Source organism: Phoca vitulina, unplaced genomic scaffold (genome assembly GCF_004348235.1).
Source record: "Phoca vitulina isolate PV1807 unplaced genomic scaffold, GSC_HSeal_1.0 scaffold8, whole genome shotgun sequence".
NCBI lineage: Eukaryota > Metazoa > Chordata > Mammalia > Carnivora > Phocidae > Phoca > Phoca vitulina.
The window spans coordinates 48,472,415-48,494,486 of NW_022589711.1; the positions used below are offsets into that span (position 1 = coordinate 48,472,415).

Below are 22,072 nucleotides of genomic sequence, written 5' to 3' on the forward strand. Positions count from 1 at the left end.
GTATTCAACAAAATCTCAAGGGGAGTCCCATTCAGATTTATAGAACTCTTTCTACATAGTTCCCTCCTCTCTAGACTTTAGCACCTTGACTTCCAGCCACTTCAGTCTCTCTTAAATTCTGTCTCTGTTTTATAATTTAAGCAAAACCACCATGTTGTACTTTGGATTTCCTTCCCTGCATTTGGTCCCAAATGTGCCTTCAGACAGAAAGCTGGGACAGTTATACATTTAGGTTTATAATCTATTTCAAATTATTTTTTTAAAGATTTTATTTATTTATTTGACACAGAGAGGGAGAGAGCAAGCACAAGCAGGGAGAACGGTAGACAGGGGAGAAACAGGCTCCCCGCTGAGCAAGGATCCCAATGTGGGGCTCAATCAACCTGAGCTGAAGGCAGACACTTAACTGACTGAGCCACCCAGGCACCCCTCTATTTCAAATTAATATTTGTATATGGTATGAGGTTGATGTCAAGGTTCATTTTTTTCTATATAGATATCTATTTGTTTCAGTACCATTTGGTGAAAAGACTCTCCTTTCCCCATCAAATCATGTTGGCACCTTTATTGCCATATAAATATATGTGCGTCCATTTTTGGACTATATTTCTTTCCATTGATCGTTGTCTGTTTTCATACTAATACTATAATGTGGCTCTTGACAAGAATTTATGAAAGATCTAATGAGTGGTTCTGACATGAAATAAATACTTCAATTGAATTTATAATGTTTTGAAAAATAGATTTTGAGTTTGAATTTGAAATACAGTGTTTCCACTAACTTGAATATAATGTTATGCTATGTCATTTAATAATTGAATGAAGAGATATATTTTAAACATACTTGTCTTACAGAGACCTTTTAATAAAAGTGAAATTTGGAGAAAGCATTGAGGACTTACAGACCTGCCGACTCTTAATTAAACAGTACATCCCGACAGGACTTTTTGTGGATCCGTATGAGTTGGCTTCGTTACGAGAGAGAAACATAACAGAGGTACAACTATTAGAGGATTTTTTTGAGAGAGAGAAATTATTTTAGGGATGCTATAATTTGGATTAGGAAAAAATAATAGACAAGACAACATTGTATTTTTTATTCATTTTGTTAAAGTGTGTAAAGTAACTTTTTTTTTTAGGTAGGATGGAAGTATTCTTTAAAAAGTGAGTGATATGTGTCAAACTTAATTAAGTTATTAAGTGTCAAAATTAATTAATTAATTATATTAAGCCAACTAAACTGAGCTAGTTAAATGCTTTTTGTTAGAATGGTTCTTAGTTTCATGACTAAGAAAATTATATGTCTTTGAGAAGATTAATGATTAATAAATACTGCTTCAGCAGCATTTAACAGTATTGTTTGAGTGACATATATATGAACACCTGTATAATTTGGATGTGGGAGGAAAGGAAGCTGATACTTATTGGCTATCTGTATGTCAGATATCTTCTTCTTTTTTCTTTCTTTCTTTTTTTTAAGGAAGCAAGGTAAAATTAAGCATTAGAGAAAGATTATGTACCATACCCTTTGCATAGATCAATCTTTATAACAACCCTAGTAGTATTATTTCTCCATTTTATAGATAAGGAAACTGAGGCACAAAAAGGCCAGGTAACTTATCCAGGATCACACAGGTAAATGGAAGAGCCAAGAGATAAATCCAGGGCTGTCTAATTACAAAGTTGTTGCTCTTTCCAGAAATGAATTTTATTCCTTAGTTAACGGGGTCTCTGACTTTTGGTAAAAATCACTTGGGGCCACTTTTTGTGCAGATTATGTCTTCCTGGGAAAGCTTAATTCAGTAGGTCTAGATTGGACCCCAAAGTCTGTTTTAACAACTCAGATGATTCCTACTAAGAAATTTTGGGAAGCACCATCTTTATTCTTAAGATTATAATCTATATGTGAATTTAAAAGAGGCAAAATAGATATACTAGGAGTCATTTATGATGACAATTTATTTCTAATTGTGGTTTAGGCCAACTTCTTCACCTGTTTTAATTACTTATTTAAATTTTTTTGAATAGGTAATTATATTCTCATGGTTCAAAATTCAAAAGGTATAAAAAGGTGTACAATGATGAGCTTCCACCTATCTCAACCCCCATTCACCAAGTTTCTTCCTGTGTTCTGAGTTTTTTTTGTACATATATAGCAGTTTAGATAAAAATGTATACATGTGGAAATGCCTCGCTTTTTTCCTCATTTCTTTCTTTCCTTCACTGAGTCATGAATTCTGAATGAGGCTTTTAAAATTTTAAATAATAGGTTTCAAATTTAAATGTGGTTCTTGGCTTGTAGTGACATGGATTGGAATCATATTTAAACCTACTTAATAAAATTGCCTACCATGTTTTAAGAAAATGGAATTTTTTTTGCATAGGAGTACCCAAAAAGAGATCACATGCCCCCCTCTTGGGATGAGATTGGGTATGTGCAGATTAATTGTAATAAGAAGACTGGGCAGGCAAAGGATGCCACTCTGGATTGATTGACAGACTTCTCTTTATCTTAATTTTCTGTTTCCTAATTTTCTAATCCCTAATTATAAGCATTTTAAGTGAATTTACTTTTTCATTTCAAATAGATGTCTCATTTGTGACACATAGATAATTAGAAGTTGATATCCTGATATATGAGATGCTATTTCTTTCTGCCTAGCTGTTGAGACTGTGGCCCGATTCTTTGTGCAGAGAAACTTTGTCTCAAGAAGTGGTATTAAATGATGAATATAACTGGATAGAAGGAAATTTTTATGTAGGGAATGATTGATACTTATGTATTTAGATTGAGATCTTGACTATTCCATGAGATAAAATTTGTGACTGCAGCAAATAGAACAATGGGTTCAAATTAAATGAGTGATGGTGGCAATAAAATGTTTTGTAAGGAGTTTTTGATGGTTTGTGAGCAATTTGAAAATAAAGACAAACCTTAAACAGAGTCACCATGAATAAGGCACTTCAAATGAATCTCACTTCATTTTTAGGTAGGGCTATTTGATATATTTAATAAAAATATCTCACATTCTTTGAAAAGAGCATAATATTAGATTGAAGCATATGAAATTGCTGTTCTATCAGTCAAAATGGAAATGCTGTGTTTTTGAAATCATAAGTTTTACTCAATCAAAATATGTAGTATTAGGACTTACGCCCTGACCAAGTTGGAGGACAGAGATCAGATTTACTCTCCCACTTGAAACAACCAAGTAATAGACAAATTATATGAAATAATGGAAAAGATCATTGAATATCAGGCAGTGAGGGCAGTGATATCTGAAGTAAATGGAAAGTAAATAAGGTGAGCTCTAGGACTGTCCCAGCTTATTGCCTTGGAGAGTTTTCAGGCTGTAGTATAGGGAGCAAGAACCCAAGCAGAGCCTAGTGGACTTCTTGAGTTGATGAGATGAAGGTGAAATTCTGGGAAGACCAAGGTCACCAGAATTCACAAGGCAGTGTAGCAGAGAGAAGAGAATTGCAGAGATAACTCCAGAGATCCATAAAAGGTTCCCCTCAAGTACATAGTTGAGTATTGATTAGTCCATGTATGTGAGGAAACTACTTGCTGCTGGGAAAAGAACCATATGAAAAAATTAGAGGTTACAGTGTCAGACACTCACATAGGGCCAGTGGTAGTGTCTGTTCCCAGCATTCATGCTAGGAAAAGCCTCATAATTCATTGGGCATTAGGTAGAGTAAACAGAAGAACTTTTACTCAGTAGTGGGGGATATTTAACCCTAGCCTGAACATAATGGCATTCCTGTTTAACAAATCTTAAAAGCACGACCTTTAAAAAGTCAAACTGTAAGTAACATTACTGCATATAAGCAAAGCTCAAGAATACTTATAGGAATACAGAAATATCTAGCATCCAACAATATCAAAATCACAATGTCTTGATTTTAATAAAAAATCAGATGCAAGGATGGGAGAAAATATAGCCTGTAATGAGGAGATAAAATCAAAACCAATCCAGAACTGACCCAGATGTTAGCATTGGGCTATGAAAACAATTATCATAACTGTATTCCATATGTTCAAAAAACTAAGTATAGATGTGGAAGATATGTAAAAGGACAACATTAAACTTGTGAAGATTAAGACTACAGTGTATGAGATAGAAAATATTCTGGATAAAATTAATGGCATTTTAAACATTGCAGAAGAAAAGATTAATGGACTTGAAGACATAGTAATAGAAGCTACCTAAAACAGATTAAAAAAAAAAAAAAGAAACATAAAAAGTGAATAGAGTAATAGTGAGTTGTGGGACAATTTCAAGTGGCCTACTATACCTGTGATTGGACTATCTTGAAGAGATATCTCTACCTCCATGTTCCTTGCAGCATTATTCACAGTAGAAAAGCTATGGAAACAGCCTAAGTGTCCATCAACAGATGAGTGAATAAAGAAAATATGTATGTAAATATATGCAGTGGAATGCTATTCACCTAAAAAAAGAAGAAAATCCTGCCATTTGCTACAAGCTAAGTGAAATAAGTCAGACAGAGAAAGACAAATACTGTATGATCTCATTTATATTTGGAATCTAAAAAAAAAATGAACTCGGAAACAGGGTAGTTTGGTGGTTGCCTGAAGCAAGAGTATGGAAGAAACAGGTGAAGGTGGTCAAAGAGTACAGACATCCAGTTATAAGATGAGTAAATTCTGGGGGTCTATTGTATAGCATGGTGACTATAGTTAACAATAGTGTATTGTATATTTGAAAGTTGTTAAAAGAGTATACTTTAAAAGTGCTCATCGGGGGTGCCTGGCTGGCTCAGTAGAGCGTATGACTCTTAATCTCAGGGTCATGAGTTTGAGCCCCATGTTGGGTGTAGAGATTACTTTAAAAAGTAGTAAAATAAAAGTTTTCATTGTACACACGCACACACACATGAGAAGGTAACTGTGTGTTGATGGTTGTGTTAACCTTACTGTGGCAATCATTTTGCATTATAAACGTATTTCAGATGATTATGTTGTATGCCTCAGACCTATACAATGTTATATGTCAATTATATCTCAATAAAGCTCAGTGTGGGGGGTGGGGTGGAGAAGGTGTGATTGGAATCTCCAAGGAGAGAAGAGAGAAATGGAGATGGAAAAAAATATTTGAAGAAATAATGGCTGAGAAATTTCCAAATTTGATGAAAACTATAAATCCACATATCTAAGATGCTCAAGTACCAGAAACATGAAGAAAACTATACCAAGGTACATGATACTCAAATTGTTTAAAACAATGAGAATGAGAGGTGCCTGGGTGGGTCAGTCAGTTAAGTGTCTGACTTTGGCTCAGGTCATGATCTCAGGGTCCTGGGATTGAGCCCCATGTTGGGCTCCATGCTCAATGGGGAGTCTGCTTCTCCCTCTCCGCCTGCCCCTCTCCCACCTTGTGCTTTCTCTCTCTTTTTCTCTCTCAAATGAATAAAATCTTAAAAAAAAAATAAAACAATGAGAATGAGAAAAAGATTAAGTTTTTATTTAAATTCCAGTTAGTTAACATACAGTGTAATATTAGTTTCAGGTGTACAAAATGGTGATTCAACACTTCCATATATCACCCAGTGCTCATCATAACAAGTGCACTCCTTAATCCCCATCACGTGTTTAACACATCCCCCCACCTTCCTCCTTTCTGGTAGCCATCAGTTTGTTCTCTGTAGTTAAGAATCTGTTTCTTGGTTTGCCTCTCTTTTTTTCTCTTTGTTCATTTGTTTTCTTTCTTAAATTCCACGTATGAGTGAAATCATATGGCATTTGTCTTTCTGTGACTTATTTCACTTAGCATAATACTCTCTAGCTCTGTCCATGTCATTGCAAATGGCAAGATTTCATTCTTTTTTATGGCTGAATAATATTTCATTGTATTTATATACTACATTTTTTTTTTTTTTTTTTTAAGTAGGCTCCCTGCCCAATGTGGGGCTTAACCTCACAATCCTGAGATCAAGAGTCACATGCTGTACTACTGACTGAGCCAGCCAGGCACCTCTGCATCTTCCTTATCCATCATCAGTTGATGGATACTTAACAGTGTTTCTATAATTTAGCTATTGTTGATAATGCTGCTGTAAACATCAGGGTGCATGTATCCCTTTGAGTTAGTATTTTTGTATTCTTTGGGTAAATACCTAGTAGTGCTATTGCTGGATCATTAACTTTTTGAGGAACGTCCATACTGTTTTCTAGAGTGTCTACACCAGTTTGCATTCCCACCAACAGTGCAAGAGGGTTCCCCTTTCTCTACATCCTTGCCAACACCTGTTGTTTCTTGTGTTGTTGATTTAAGCCAGAGAATGAGAAAATTTTAAAAGTGTCAAGAGGGAAAGGAAAACATGGAAAATATAAAGGAACAAAGATAAAAGATAACAGGTTTCTTGTCAAAAATAATGCAAACAAGAAAACAGTACAACACCATCCTTAAAGTATTGAAAGAAAAAAATATGTGAATTTTGAATTCTGTATGCAGTGATAATATCTTTCAAAGTGAAAATGAAATAAAGACTTTTCAGACATCTGAAAGAATTAATCACCAATAGACCTCCACTATAAAAAATGTTATAGGAGGTCTTTCAGGTGGAAGGAAAATGATACCAGATAAAATCTATATCTACACTAAGGAGAGAAGAGCACTTGAAATGATAACTACATGGGTAAATATAAGACTTTTTTCCCTCTTATTATTTAAATTTTTTATTTACAAGATAATTGGCAAAGATAATATAGCATTTATACCATATGTAAAAATAAAATACGTGACAACTAATATCACAAAGTTGGGAAGGAGAAAATGGAAGTATACTTTTGTAAGGTTGTTACACTAAATGTGAAGTAGTTTAATATCACTTAAGGGTAGGGGCGCCTGGGTGGCTCAGTCGTTTAAGCGTCTGCCTTCGGCTTAGGTCATGGTCCCAGGGTCCTGGGATTGAGCCCCGCATTGGGCTCCTTGCTCAGCAGGGAGTCAGCTTCTTCCTCTCCCTCTGCTGCTCCCCCTGCTTGTGCTCTCTCTCTCTCTCTCTGTGTCAAATAAATAAAATCTTTAAAAAAATAAAAATAAAAAAATATCACTTAAGGGTAGACTGTGCTACATTAAAGATATTTACTGTAAACCCTAAAGTAACCATAAAAATAACAGAGTTTTGGGGTGCCTGGCTGGCTCAGGCGGTGGGGCAAATGACTTTTGATCTGAGGGTCATGAGTTCAAGCCCCACATTGGGCCTAGAGCCTACTTAAAAATAAATAATTAAATGTTAAAAAAAGCACAACAAGGAGTTTTAGCTAATATGCCAGCAAAGCAGATATAATGAAATTATAAGAAGCATTCATTTAATCCAAAAAGCAGAGAAAGCACATAAAAGGAACAAAGAATGGATGTTAAATATAGAAAATAAGATGATAAATGTCAACCATATCAATAGTCACATTAAATGTAAATGTCTAAATATCCCCATTAAAAGGCAGAGATCATCAGATTGGATAAGAAAGCAAGATCCAACTGTATGTTGCTTACAAGAAATGAACAGTAAATTTAAAAGAAAAGATATAATGGTCACACTGGTCAAAAGGAAGCTGAAGTGGCTATATTAATTTTAGGTGAAGTGGATTTCAGAGCAAAGACTATCACCAGAGCTAAAGAAAGTCATTTTGATAATGGGATAAACTCATCAGAAAGAAATAATAACCATAAACATTTATGTACCTAATAACACAGATTCAAAATGCATAAAGAAAAACTGGTAGAACTGTAAGGTATAATAGACAAATCTACAGTTACAGTTGAAGATTTCGGTACCCTTTTCTCATTAATTGATATACTAAATAGAAAATTAGTAAGAATATATAAGATTTGAATAAAACTGTCAACTTGACCTAATCTGGCATTTATAGAACACTCCACCCAACAGTAGTGGAATATACATTCTTTTTAGGTGTACATGGAACATTTATCAAGATAGAGCATATTCTAGGTCATAAAACAAGTCTCAATATATTTAGACAAATTCAAGTTTTACAAAGTGTGTTCTTTGACTACAGAGGAATTAAAGTAGATATCAAGAATGGAAGGATTTCTGGAAAAGCCTCAAACATTTGGGAGCCAATTAACATACTTCTAAGTAGTCCATAGGTCAAAGAAGAAATCAAAAGAGAAATAAAGTATTTTGAGCTGAATAAAAGTGAAAACACAATATATTAGAATTAGTAGGGTGCTGCTAGAGCTGCATTTAGGGGGAAATTTATAGTCCTAAAATGCCTATTTTAGAAAGAAGAAAGGTCTCAGATTAGTGATAGCCAAGCCTCCCTAAATTACAAAAAGAAGAGCACATGAAACCAAAGTAAGTAGGAGAATGGGAATAGTAAAAACAGCAGAAATCAGTGAATTAGAAAATAGAAACACAATAGGGAAAACCAGTGAAACTGAAAGCTGTTTCTTTGAGATGGATAAAATTGGTGAACCTTTAGCCAGATAGAACATTTTTAAAAATGTACTGTTAGAATTAACATCCCAGTGTCAGAAAAGTATTCTACATTTCATTTTTATAAAGTTTTATATTTTTAGGGGCGCCTGGGTGGCTCAGTCATTAAGCATCTGCCTTTGGCTCAGGTCATGATCCCAGGGTCCCGGGATCGAGCCCCACATTGGGCTCCCTGCTTGGCAGGGAAGCCTGCTTCTCCCTCTCCCACTCCCCCTGCTTGTGTTCCCCCTCTCGCTGTGTCTCTCTGTCAAGTAAATAAATAAAATCTTTAAAAAAGAGAAAAGTTTTATATTTTTAGATTGTATAAGTTGTTCAAAGGCACCAATTACTGTATCTTAATTGGGAGAATTTATTTCTGTTTTTGAAAGAGCTATAGTTTATCAGAGAAAGATCCGGCAAATGTTACAGGTATGGCACAATTTCATAGCTTAATTCATTTAACTTAACTGTGGTGGTTTGTGACGTGTAGTTGAGTGTTGTTGTGAAAAGATATAGGCCCATGTCTGTTAACAAGTATATGCTCTTTTTGGATGGATTTTTTATGCATCATTTCAGTTTTTTGATAATAAATTATTGCTGTTTACCCAGGCGCCCCTACGAGAACTATGACTGTTTCTTTGAGGAGGAGCAAACTTAGTGGCGATGTTTGAGTGACCCTTAGTGAAATAAGGAACAAATTTATTGTAGATACTGTAAGCAAGGACAGTTGTGAATGTTAAAGGCCAGAGCATTAGATTTCTACTTATAAAAAAGGAATAGGGGTCCCTGGGTCGCGCAGTAGGTTGAGCATCTGACTCTTGGGTGTCGGCTCAGGTCGTGATCTCCGTGTTGTGGGATCAAGCCCTGTGTTGGGCTCTGCACTCAGCACCGAGCCTGCTTAAGACTCTCTCCCTCTCCCTCTGCCCCTCCTCCCCACGCTCTTGCTCTCTGTCAAATAAATAAATCTAAAAAAAAAAAAAAAAAGGAATAACCTTTTAACAGAAGATAAAATGATATGACTCAATGTAATAACCTCCCTTTTAGTCCTTGAGTGTATTCAAGCAGTGGCTGGATCCTTGAACAATGAATGCCCTCATTGGGACAGTGGTTTAATTTGATCACCTTTAAAGTTCATTATGACTCATAAGATTATATAACTACTTGGCCTTTGCCAATGAATTCTTTTTATTCCTGTGATTAACAGAGAAGGAAAAACGTGAAAAAATACAGCACTTGGTGTCACTGTCAAACAAGAGAATTAGGATGTTTGCTTGCCATGACGGGAAGGCGTTAATTCTGTTTTTTTTCTTGGAGCTATGGCAGGACTTCACATAGAGAATCTAGAGACAAGTTGTGTGTGTATACATCTGTACATACTCACATACAGACTCATAGATTATATAGTGCCTATATACGTATGTATAAGTATATGTGAGTGTGAATGTGTATATGTATGTTTATACATAAATATGTGTGGATGGATATATATATATGGAGCCTCAAACATAAATACGTGTAGATGGATTGTATATATATATGTGTGTGTGTATATTATATATATATATATAATATACACATTTATAATTTAGGACTATTTTCTGCCACATATGCATTTTTACTTTTGGAGTAGAATACCTTTTTTTTTTTTAAGATTTTTTATTTCTTCATTTGAGAGAGAGTGAGCGAAAGCACAAACGTGGGGGGAGGGGCAGAGGGAGAGGGAGAAGCAGACTCCCCGCTGAGCAGGGAACCTGTCACCGGGCTCGATCCTAGGACCCTGAGATCACGACCTGAGCCGAAGGCAGACACTTAACTGACTGAGCCACCCAGGTGCCCCTAGAATACCTGTTTTAAAATGGTTTTTACCATATTATTTTTTTAAAGAATCTTTTACTATTTTTCTTTTAACTTTTTATACCTAATATGGGAAGAGTGCTGACCTTTGCTTTGACTTCCTGACCACAGTGCTCTATCTTACTCACTGCCATCTTACTTGCTTCTCTGAAGAACAGGAAATTACCAGAATGATACCAATCATTTCAATCCAATACTGGGTTAACTGTTTTTGTCATAGTTTTCATATTTATTAAATAATGCAGTATTCACAAAATTTCTCTTTTCTTAGTACCTCTTTTGTCACCTAAACAAAGGTTGATAAGGATATTACAAATACATAATATTTATTAGTAAAATTTCCTCAGTTTACTTTTAGTAAACAAACTTTTATTAAACATAGATCACATCTTGTATTTTCTATTTAAAATTGAGGATGGGGCACCTGGGTGGCTCAGTCGTTAAGCGTCTGCCTTCGGCTCGGGTCATGATCCCAGGGTGCTGGGATCGAGCCCCGCATCGGGCTCCCTGCTCGGCGGGAAGCCTGCTTCTCCCTCTCCCACTCCCCCTGCTTGTGTTCCCTCTCTCGCTGTCTCTCTCTCTGTCAAATAAATAAATAAAAAAAAAAAAAAAAAAAAAAAAAAATCTTTAAAATTGAGGATGGAATGAAATGGAAATTATCTATAAGGGGAGTGAATTTGACATTTCTGTTCATCTGTATAGCAATCTTGTGGCTTTATTTATTAATCCTCCCCATTCATTTCTTCTTCTGGATTAATATTTGTTTTCTTTTTGACAGGCAGTGATGGTTTCAGAAGACTTTAATATAGAAGCTCCCAATTATTTGTCCAAGGAATCCGAAGTTCTAATTTATGCCAGACAAGATTCACAGTGCATTGACTGTTTCCAAGCTTTTTTGCCTGTGCACTACCGCTATCATCGGCCACATAGTAAAGATGGGGAAACCTTTATTGTGGTCAATAACCCTGATTTATTGATGTATTGTGACCAAGGTGAGGGTTGCAAGTCTTTTCTGAGGGTTGAAAATAAAAATAAAGGTATGGTGGCAAGTCTGAAGTCAAGGACAGGGATGACAAAAGCAGGTTCCTTTTTTCTTTTTTAACTTTTTTTTTTAAATTTTTTTATTGTTATGTTAATCCCCATACATTACATCATTAGTTTTAGATATAGTGTTCCATGATTCATTGTTTGTGCATAACACCCAGTGCTCCATGCAGAACGTGCCCTCCTCAATACCCATCACCAGGCTAACCCATCCTCCCACCCCCTAACTTTTTTTTTTTAAGATTTTATTTATTTGTCAGAGAGAGAGAGAGAGAGAGAGAGAGTACGCGTGCGCGCGCGCACAAGCAGGGGGCGGGGCAGGCAGAGGGAAGAAGGCTCCCTGCCAACCAAGGAGCCTCATGTGGGACTCAGTCCCAGGACCCTGGGATCATGACCTGAGCCAAAGTCAGACGCTTAACTGACTGAGCCACCCAGGCATCCCTCTTCTTTTAACTTTTTGATTGTAAAATACACCATAGATACAGGAAAACCTCACAAGCAAATATTTTAGTAAATTATTATAAGGCAAATACCCTTGTAGCTACCACCCAGGTAGAGAAATAGAGCTTTGCCAGTCACCCTAGCAGCAGCTCTCTGTGTCTTGTCTCAATCATAGCCTCCTCCTTTCCTCTAAGACTAACCCATATCCTGACTTAATCACTTGCTTATGTTTCTTTATACTTTTTCCGCCCCAGTGGGCATTCTTAGATGGTAAAGCCTCATCTTCCCCATTTAAAGAAATGTATTTCCATTAAGTCTCTTACTTTACAGGTTTCCCCTCTTCCCCTTGCTTTTTTTTTTTTTTTTTTAAATTTACCTGTGGAGAAACCTGGGCCATTTGACCTGTCTAGTTTCTCATGGCTAGGGTTTTGGTGATTGTACTCATGCTGTTCATCTAGCCTCTTTATTTCCTGGAAATTGGCTGCTGGCTCCAGAGGTGTGATCAGATTCAGCTTTGATTCTTTTGACAAGACTATAGGTGGTGCTGAGTTCTTGCAGGACTACGCATATAATGTCTGGTGTGTTTCTTTTTTTGACCATTGATCCTTTGCCCCTGCGTTACTTTCTGTTTCTTTATGCTGATTTGCTGGACTTGGCAGCTGTTGGTGTTTGTCTCCACCTGCATAGGTTTTCGTGTTTGAGGGGATACTTTACCACCTAGTTTTGTTGTAAATGTTGGCCATGAGTTTTTGGTTTCGGGTGTAATTGTTCTTTCTGTTTTTATGTGTGCATTTGAGTAAATTAAAAAAACAATGCGGGGCGCCTGGGTGGCTCAGTCATTAAGTGTCTGCCTTCGGCTCAGGTCATGATCCCAGGGTCCTGGGATCGAGCCCCACATCGGGCTCTCTGCTCAGCGGGAAGCCTGCTTCTCCCTCTCCCACTCCCCCTGCTTGTGTTCCCTCTCGCTGTCTCTCTCTCTGTCAAATAAATAAATAAAATATTAAAAAAAAAAACAAAACGATGCTTCCCCATTTTCAGTCTTCCTAGAATCAAGACTTTAAGAAGCCCCTTCCCGATTTTGGTTCTTTGGGTCTTCAAATTTGGGTTGATTAGAATATTCACAAACCAGTAGCACTAAAGATTGGAGGATAGGAAGTTTTTAATCATACTTTGCAGCCATCATATATTTCATGATGAGAAAATAATAAACTGTTCAACTTTGTTAGGTTTGTTCATCCAACCTAGTTTTCTTTTTTTTAATTGTCTGAATAAAGTTTGAAAAAGTGCCCTCTCTTGAGAGAGCCCCTGGGGTTTTTGTTTTTGTTTTTTTTAGTCTCAATGCTCTTTATATGGGTTTGTTTAGTCTATGGAAATTTTTTTAGTTGTATGCTTAGGATCTGTTCATTTTTCTGAATATATGTTATATTTCAAAAAAAGTTTAAGTTAAATTTTTTTAATGGTACCTACTGGGGATGCCTGGGTGGCTCAGTTGCTTGGGAGTTTGCCTTTGGCTCAGGTCATGATCCCTGCATCCTGGGATTGAGCCCCGCATGCATCCGGCTTCCTGCTCAGCAGGGAGTCTGCTTCTCCCTCTCTCCCTCTGCTCATTCGCTCTCTCAAATAAATAAATAAATAAATAAATAAATAAATAAATAAAATCTTTTTAAAAAAGTGGCACCTACTGTAATGGGATTTGTTAAGAACTCATGCTTAACTTCTGCACAGTCTTGGTAATTTTGTAATTTCTTAGGCATCCTCTTAGAATAGGCTGCTAAATAAAATAACATGTGAAGATGGATTCAGGTCATGTACATTGTGTAGAAAAGTGTTTGAGTAGTCATATCTCAACATGAAAGACTGGCCTAGCGTCTAGTCCAGATGCAGGTTTTCTGATATGATATTCTACCACTTTTTCTCAGAGTTTCCAATTTTGAAATGCTGGGCTCAGTCACAAGTGGCAGCTCCTTGTGCTTTGAAGAATAAGGATATCTGCCAATGGAACAATATGAAATATAAATCAGTAAGTTAATATTTTATGTTGTTTTTTGATCATGCTACATTATTTAAAACTCATAATGTTTCTGCCAATTTTCTATTCTACCATTGAAAGCTGTTTTTTGTTTGTTTTTAATGTTGTTTCCTTGCTACTAATGGCAGCAGTGGTTCCTCATTTCTGTAGTTACAGAATCATTTAATTTGGGGACTGGAGATTTAGGGTTAGTTCCATGCCTCATTGGTTCAGAGCCTAAGTATAGCTAATATGCTTTTTAAAGATGTGGAGTAGCAACGAAGAACAGTGCTATGTCCATCTGGTTTTACTTTATCTAGAAAAATGTTTCGACAGCTGATGTCCAAGAAATTACTGCCTATGTTTTCTTCCAGGGGTTTGATGGTTTCCTGTCTCACATTTAGGTCTTTAATCCATTTTGAGTTTATTTTTGTGTATGGTGTAAGAAAGTGGCCTGGTTTCAGTAAAACCAAGAGTTTTACTTTATCAGTACAACTTTATTTTATTTAGAACTTTTCATTAATTTTTGAACAACGAAAATCCATTAGTTAACTTCATTATATGGCACAAAACAAGTGAGAAAAGGGTAATAAAGACTCCAAGTAGTAGTATTTCAACGGTGATAAAGTTTCTAGACAGTTGTATTGCTATTTATATATCTAAATCCAGGTTGTGGCCAGCCATGTTTATAGTTTTGACCTCTGACCTTGTTTTCAGTTACTAAATTAGGTAAGTATTCTTACTTCATTAACATTGGCTTTGTCTAAGGAGTGTACAGTTTTCTGTTTACCTTCTTTAGTTAACATGGTCTACTTCTCTTTCTTCAGAGTGGCGATCTTATACAGCCATTTCTTTTCTTTCCCTCTTTTTCTGTCCTTTCCTTCCTCTTTTATGAGCTGCATTTTAACTGATGGTTGTAATATCTGTTTGTGTTTCTCTTTGACCCTAATTCTCTTTAATGCCTGCTTCCTTTGGTGGAATAGCACAATCTGTGTCATCATTTTTACAGTTTACTTTTATAAGGAGTCAAATGAGTCTGCAATAAAAGTAAAATAAATTTAAAATGTTAAACCAACAGACAGACAGTCAGTCAGATAAACATAAAGCAGATTTGTTCATATGGCTATTGTAGATATTTAGATTTGAAGTATTTTCCTTGGAGTTGCTTTGAAGCCTGTCTACCAGCTAGCCTAGAAAACAACTACTTATGGTGAAGGCTTACTACAAAGCACTGCTATTTTGTAGTGGGGAACTCTCTTAGAACTGACAATTGGTAAGATGTATGACTGTGCTGATATCTTTTGCAATGTAGAGTTGCTTTTGAGTAGATTTCCATTACCATATGGAACCCGAATCTTTTTTCACACTCTAAAATACATCTGGAGAATTACATGTGATTTTCTTATGTGAATGAAGAGTATAATTAGTGTTTACAATTTATTAATTTAAAATATTGGTTGTATGCATTGCTACAAGATAAGTAATTACCTTATTAAAACATTTTGAATCCAGTTCTCTTTTAGACCCATGTAACTTGAAATAAGAGGTCATAATTAATCCCTTTGAATTGTATGTGTGTGTATTAACATTTCTTGTTTATATATACCAGAAAAATAGGTGACCATTACTAAGGGGGTGATCTACACTAAGGCTTGTTGATTTAAGACACCATTTTTTTGAAAGCTAAATTTCAGGTGGCTTTGTTACAAATTATGTTGGTAACATTTGTTTGGGGTGTGAAATTATACTCCAGATATTTATAAAAAGGAACCAAAAATAAGAGCATTCCCAAGTTACCTAAATTTTCATGTTTTTAAAAACCTATTTTAAACCATAAAATTTCCTAGAGGTTCTAACTGACCCCCTTGATCTTCAAAACCAAATAGAAAATAGAAACCAAGTTGAACTGTAGGAGAACTTGTTTTGCTGGTCAGGATGACAATGACTTTGATGTTTTAACAGTAAAAGACATTCGATTGTGTGATTTGTGAATAACAGACTTTTTAAAGGTATTTTGGACAGAGAAACAGCAAAACAGGAGTGATTGGATACTTTAGCTTTATTGTTGTTTTAACGTTTTTCCTTTGGGGCTTTGACAGAGAGAGAATTCTGTATTCTAATATGAAACGTAGCAAAAGAAAGTAAACGTTTATATTGATTACAGAGGTGACAATGGGAGATAGCTAGCATCGGTAGAAAGTAGTCAAAACTAATGAGAATTTAAGGATTATTGTGATTGAGTCTGATTCTATTATATTAAATGAAATGTTGAATCCAAAAGAATCACTCAAATAGTAATGTTCCCTGTAGTGTAGCATTGGCTGAAAGATACTAAAAGAAAAAAATTACATTAAAAGTCAAGTACTGGTCTTACCTTAGGACATGCATTTTAAATGTCTCTAACCTCTCTCTCTCTCTCTAGGTATATAAAAACGTGACTCTACAGGTTCCAGTGGGACTGACTATACATACCTCTTTAGTATGTTCTGTGACTCTGCTCATTACCATCCTGTGTTCCACTCTAATCCTTGTGGCTGTTTTCAAATACGGCCATTTTTCCCTATAAGTTTTATGGAGTTTAATGCTTCCCATAAACCTAAATAAGACCTATTTACTTGCGATTAGAAGTGCTCTTCTAGAATTGTCATTGCTTTTGTCTTCATTTATGTCTAAAATTATGTGTACTAGAGGAAATTTTGGATCATTTTCAACCAATTCCAGAATTTAGTGCTCTGTTGTATAGACCTTTGATAATCTTCAAGCAAGTGCCAATAGAAGAGGAAACTTAATTTTGTTAAATATTTATCTTGTGAGAAGTGATTTTATCTTCATTTCGGTTACGAAAATGAGTACTTCATATGTTAGAGACAAGTTATTCTCATTTTATGACTAGAAACATTTTAATTTCAGCTAAAAATTGAGAAAATCATTATAAATAAGAATAAAATATTTTGGATGAATCAGTTTATTTAAACATTAATTTTGAATATTAAAGTTACTCATCGAGAGTTTAAAGAAAATAAAGTAGGACAGCTAAGAAATTATTAATATCAAGATTGATTATTCCTTAAAGCATTTCCATTCTCCTTTTGTATTTTGTTATACTGTTTTGAATATATGAATTGGCTAGATGAAACTAAGTACTAAGTACTAATACTTAGTACTGAATTTGTCAGGAAGACAATTCGGATTGTCATTTTTAGAGTATTTTTTATTAAGTTGTACATTTACAAAAAAAATCTTTTTTGTATCTTTCGCTCCATGCCAAACTTGGGGCTTGAACTCATGACCCTGAGATCAAGAGTCACATGCTCTACCGACTGAGCCACCCAGGTGCCCCTCTTTTTTGTATCTTCAGTGACTTCTTTTTTTTTTTTAAAAAGCTCTTATTTCACTATTTTTCTTGGGAAAAAATTAGAAAATAAAGTAAGTGCCATAAAGGTATGGGGCACCTGGCTGGCTCAGTCAGTGGAGCATATAATTCTTGATCTCGGGGTTTTGAGGTTGAGCCCCATATTGGGTGTAGAGATTACTTAAAAATAAAATCTTTGAAAAAAAATAAAATAAAAATAAAAAGGCAAGCATGTCCTTCTGTTTGTTTAGGGCAATGCATTGAGGACAAGCATGTTCCAGAACAGAAGCCAATAAACCAGGGTTTGGTTGACAGTGTTTGTTTCATAGAGTAATGGAATGATATACATTTATATATGCTAGCATTGCTTAATTTCCTAAAACATTCTGTTGTTTTTATGGGAATAAATCTTTTATAATTTGACATGTATGACTTGACTAGTCATAATGGTTCTTTTTGAAGGTATGTTTAAGAACTTGAAAAAGGCAACCAAATGCCATAAAAAAAGAAATATTAGAGACCACTAAAATTTCAAATCCAGTCTAATTTTTTACTTATTTAGCATTTTCTTACAAGAAAGAATTCCGTGTTTTTTATAAGCATTTCTTTCACAATGGGATTAATATAGCGGCACTGAAATGAAATTATGTCAGTTAAAATTCAGTTAACATCAACAGACAGCATATTGAAGTATGAATAGACAGGGGAACATGGTACCTCTTAAGAATATATGTGGCGGGGAGGGCAGAGTACATATATATTTTTTTTTCTTTTGCATATCAGAACCAAGTTTCATCAGTATTTAAATAAGTTTTCAAGTTAATATTTGAGATGGTGGCCTGGGACATGATTTAGCCATTTATTCATTTATACAGATATTCAGAGGTGTAATAAAAATGTGAAAGTGAATGAAGAGTACTTTGATATGACTCTTCTTGCCTAATAAATAGTTGCAGATATCACTTTTGATAGAACATTTCTGGTTTTGAACTCTTTATTATCTTTGGATACTTGAAAAATGAATAAGCACTTTATTTTTTTAACTTAAAAAAAAATTTTTTTTAAGTAAGTTCTATGCCCAACGTGGGGCTTGAACTCATGACCCTGAGATCGAGTCGCATGCTCTACCAACTGAGCCAGCCAGGCACCCCTAAACGCTGTATTTTTAGGTTTTTTTTATTTTTATTTATTTTTATTTTTATTTTTATTTTTTTTTAAGATTTTATTTATTTGACAGAGAGAGACACAGTGAGAGAGGGAACACAAGCAGGGGGAGTGGGAGAGGGAGAAGCAGGCTTCCCCACAGAGCAGGGAGCCCGATGTGGGGCTCAATCCCAGGACCCTGGGATCGTGACCTGAGCTGAAGGCAGACACTTAACGACTGAGCCACCCAGGCGCCCCTAAATTTTTATTTTTTAAAGATTTTATTTATCTGAGAGTGAGAGAGAGCATGAGAAGTGGGGAGAGGAAGAAGCAGGCTCCATCCCAGGACTCCGGGATCATGACCTGAGCCGAAGGCAGCCGCTTAACCAACTGAGCCACCCAGGCGCCCCAAGCACCACAAGTGTAGCTACAACACTATTACAGTACCAGCAATGAACGGTCTCTGCTTTTGTCTGATATCTTTATTTCAGCCTCATATGACTGATAATTTAGCTCGGTCTACACTTGTAAATTTGGTTATTTTATCTTGGTACTTTGAAAATATTTTTCCACTGTCCACTGGCACCCATTGTTGCAGTTGATAAATCTTCAGAAATTTAATAGTTGTTTCTTTGTAGGGTGTGTCTTTCCTTTCTGGTTGCTTTATCTATGGTATTCTGCAGTTTCATGTTGATGTGTTTGAAAAGATTTCTTTTGCTTATCCGGGTTGGGCTTCACTTTGCTTCTTGAATCTGAAGGTTCTTGTCTTTATTCAGTTCTGGAAAATTCTTAGCCATTATCTCATCTATTATCCCTTTTGTTTTCTCTCTTCTCTCAGAGTTCTTGCTAAGTGTATGGTAGATCTTCACAATCTATCCCCATGTCTCTTGATCTTTCTTTCATACTTCCTTTGTCTCTGGGCTGCTCTCAGTAATTTCTTTAGATCTGTCATCCAGTTTACTAATTCTCTCTTCAGTGTGTAATCTGCTATTTAACCCAAACATTGGCTTTGGTTGCAATTATTAAATTCTTTATTTGTAGAAGTTCTACTTGGTTACTTCTCAAAGCTTCGTGGTCACTTTTTAAAAAGCAGTATCTTGTTTCTTACTCGTATATTATTTTGTTTAATCATTTTAATAAACTTATTTTACATTCTGTAACCAATAGTTCCACATCTAAAGTTCACAGGCTTCATTATTTTGTTTGTGGTTTCTGTGGATTCATTCATGGTGGCTTATTTCCTCAGGTATATTAAAATTATATTTTGGGTGCTCATATTTAGCTTTTGAAATCCTGTTTATCCTTGGAAATCCTTTCAGTCCTGGGTTAAGAGTGAACCTGTGCAGTGAGGATTTGTATTTGTTTCTTCCAGGCCTCTAAACACTACCAGCCTGGGACCACTTTCTTGACTTGAGGTTTCCTGGACAGTATAGGTACTATAAACTTGAACTCTCAAACCCATGTGAGGGAAAGCTTGTGGTTATGAATTCTAAAAGGGAGATTGTTTCCCCCTTCATGCCAAGTCCAGACTAAAACATACTGATGTCTGCTTGTCTCGCTGGGCTGGTACAGGGGACTTTTTTAAATCCCCAGTCTATTCTTGGAGCACATAGCCCTATGAGTTTTCCAGCCTTATGCAGCGTCACTGTCCCAACTCCTTGTATAGGCCCAGGGCCTTGTCTTTGGTCTTCTGTGCGGCCAGTAAAACCACAGAGATTTCTGAGATAGGTACATAACCCTCAGTACAACCATAGCTTCACTATTCTGCTTGCCACTCAGGTTTCTTGCTCCCTCTTTGGGTTGTGTGGAGTTTGGAAGACTATCAGAGGTATTCCTCTTTCTTTCTTGAAAGCTTAGTTATGCCTTTGAAGGGATGTTCTATTTTATCCAGCATTTCAATGTGTTTCATAATGGGACTGTTTTTCGGGTTATCTAATAATAGTGTGCCATATTGATCTTTGATTCCTTTCTCTCTACATCAATTGGGTTTTTATTCTGCATCTATACATAAGCACAATCTAGCTGCCTTCTTCATTTCCACTATCTCATTAGTGTCCATCATGATTACTGCCTTTCTAGTTCATTTCCCTTCTATTCTTACATCTGTATACTACATATTCCACATAGCAATCTAGTGATCTTAAAGTATAAGCCAGATCATTTCCCTGCTTGATACTCTTTAATAGCTTCTTGGAGTAAATCCAGACTCCTTAGCATGGCATTCAAGATCCTTCCTGACCTGAATCTTGTCTACCCTAATGTTTTTTCACAGTACACTACTCTTGCAGTAAGCTCAAGCTACACAGGTCTTCTTAACTGATCATAGCAAGCCCTTTTCTTCCTCCTTTTGCCTGTAATGCTTTCTTCTAGGAGCTTCTTACGTCTCTCTTCTGTTCTCAGCTTAAATGTTGCCTCCCTAAAGATGCTTTCTCTGGCCACCCCATCCAAAATAATCTTCCCAGTTTTCTTCTCATACCAGATATCACTAGTTTAATTACTGTGTTTGCATATTTGAATGCTCCACAAAGGCAAAGTGATTCATATCCATCCTGTATCCCTGATGCCTAAGTGATACATTTTAGATGCTCAAAATATTTGTAGAATCAGTGAATACATTGATGAACTCCTCCCTGGATAAAACATGAAGACCGTAATTTCAAGGAGGTGGGATTTACTTTAGCAGCAAAACATAGTTAGGGTTTGTAAGTAAAATGCAAAATGGATAATGGATGAATTCCCAGAAACAAATGTACTGAAGCGGATTTATATAACAGCAATGTTGGTCAGCATCTTTGATCGGCACAGACCTGAATGGAGACAATACTAAATTAAATGAGGGATTGGCTCTCTTTCTCAATTTAAAGAACACTCTTCCCGCCCCTCCCACCGCCAAGAAGGAAAAAAAGAGCGAGAGAGAAAGTGAGAAGAGCGGGGTGCACGTGTTCAAACTACGACTCCCAGCAGCCCCAGCGCGAGCCTGCCCTTCGGGAGGTGGTGCGGGTCTCCGCCCCGTGGAGCTCGGGGCTTGGGCCGGCGAGGGGCGGTGTTCTGGCCCCGCCCCTGCCCACTCCCCGCCGCCGCCCTCCCCCAGGGTTGTGGCCACGCGCAGCGGCGGCGGTTGTTCCGCTTCCCCTCCGGCCCGGGCCGTCGCCATTGCCGAAGGCTCCCTGCCCTCCCCTCCCGGCGCCCGCGGGGCTCGGCTGCCGCTCGGCCTAGCGGTAGCAGCGGCTGCGCTCCAGCGCGGCACGTCTTCCCTCCCCGCTTCCCCTTCCGTCCCCGCCTGCCCCGCGCCGCGCGCTTGCCCGGGGCGGCTCCACAGCCCGCCGGGAGCTCGGACCGAGGCGCCTCGCTGGGGCGGGGACCTTTCCTCGCCTGGGGTAAGTGTGCAGACAGGCCGGGACGCGGGCCGTCGCTCTCTTCCTCCTTCCCTGTGCGCGGCCTTGCCGGCGCGAGCGGCCCGCTACAGCCTACCTGCCGGGGGCAGCGCCGGGGCAGCCGCTACCTGCGTGCCTGGAGCCGCGGCTCTTGGGGCGGTGGCTCATTGTCTGCTCCCTAGGGCTGTTTTCTTCGGCTTTAGCCCGAAATGGGAAGCTCGCTAGGCTGGCGAAGTCTAACTCTTCCTGGACCCAGCCCTGCCCAGGGCCGTGTCGCGCCACAGGCTCTGCCCACTCTCGATCTCCCTGCCCTCGCATTTCAGCGTCCTCCTGTTCTCAGTTTACTTTAGTGTTCAACCTCACGTCTCGGGTTTTAGTCCTCGATTTTTCCTG

At 37.2% G+C, this 22,072-nt stretch overlaps 2 protein-coding genes across 2 annotated transcripts in view; both read left to right on the top strand.

Annotated features, from left to right (window-relative positions):
- Window positions 1-16,748, top strand: part of PIGX (phosphatidylinositol glycan anchor biosynthesis class X) — a 35,180-nt gene extending 18,432 nt beyond the window's left edge. Inside the window, exons 4-7 of the mRNA XM_032406258.1 lie at window positions 856-997; window positions 11,096-11,309; window positions 13,722-13,822; window positions 16,233-16,748. Coding sequence (XP_032262149.1) covers window positions 856-997; window positions 11,096-11,309; window positions 13,722-13,822; window positions 16,233-16,376 — 601 coding nt within the window. The 3' untranslated portion in view covers window positions 16,377-16,748. The remainder of the gene's footprint in view (window positions 1-855; window positions 998-11,095; window positions 11,310-13,721; window positions 13,823-16,232) is intronic.
- Window positions 16,749-21,386: 4,638 nt separating this feature from the next.
- PAK2 (p21 (RAC1) activated kinase 2) overlaps window positions 21,387-22,072 on the top strand; it is an 82,611-nt gene continuing 81,925 nt past the window's right edge. Inside the window, exon 1 of the mRNA XM_032406820.1 lies at window positions 21,387-21,682. The gene's annotated coding sequence lies outside the window, so the exon portion shown is untranslated. The remainder of the gene's footprint in view (window positions 21,683-22,072) is intronic.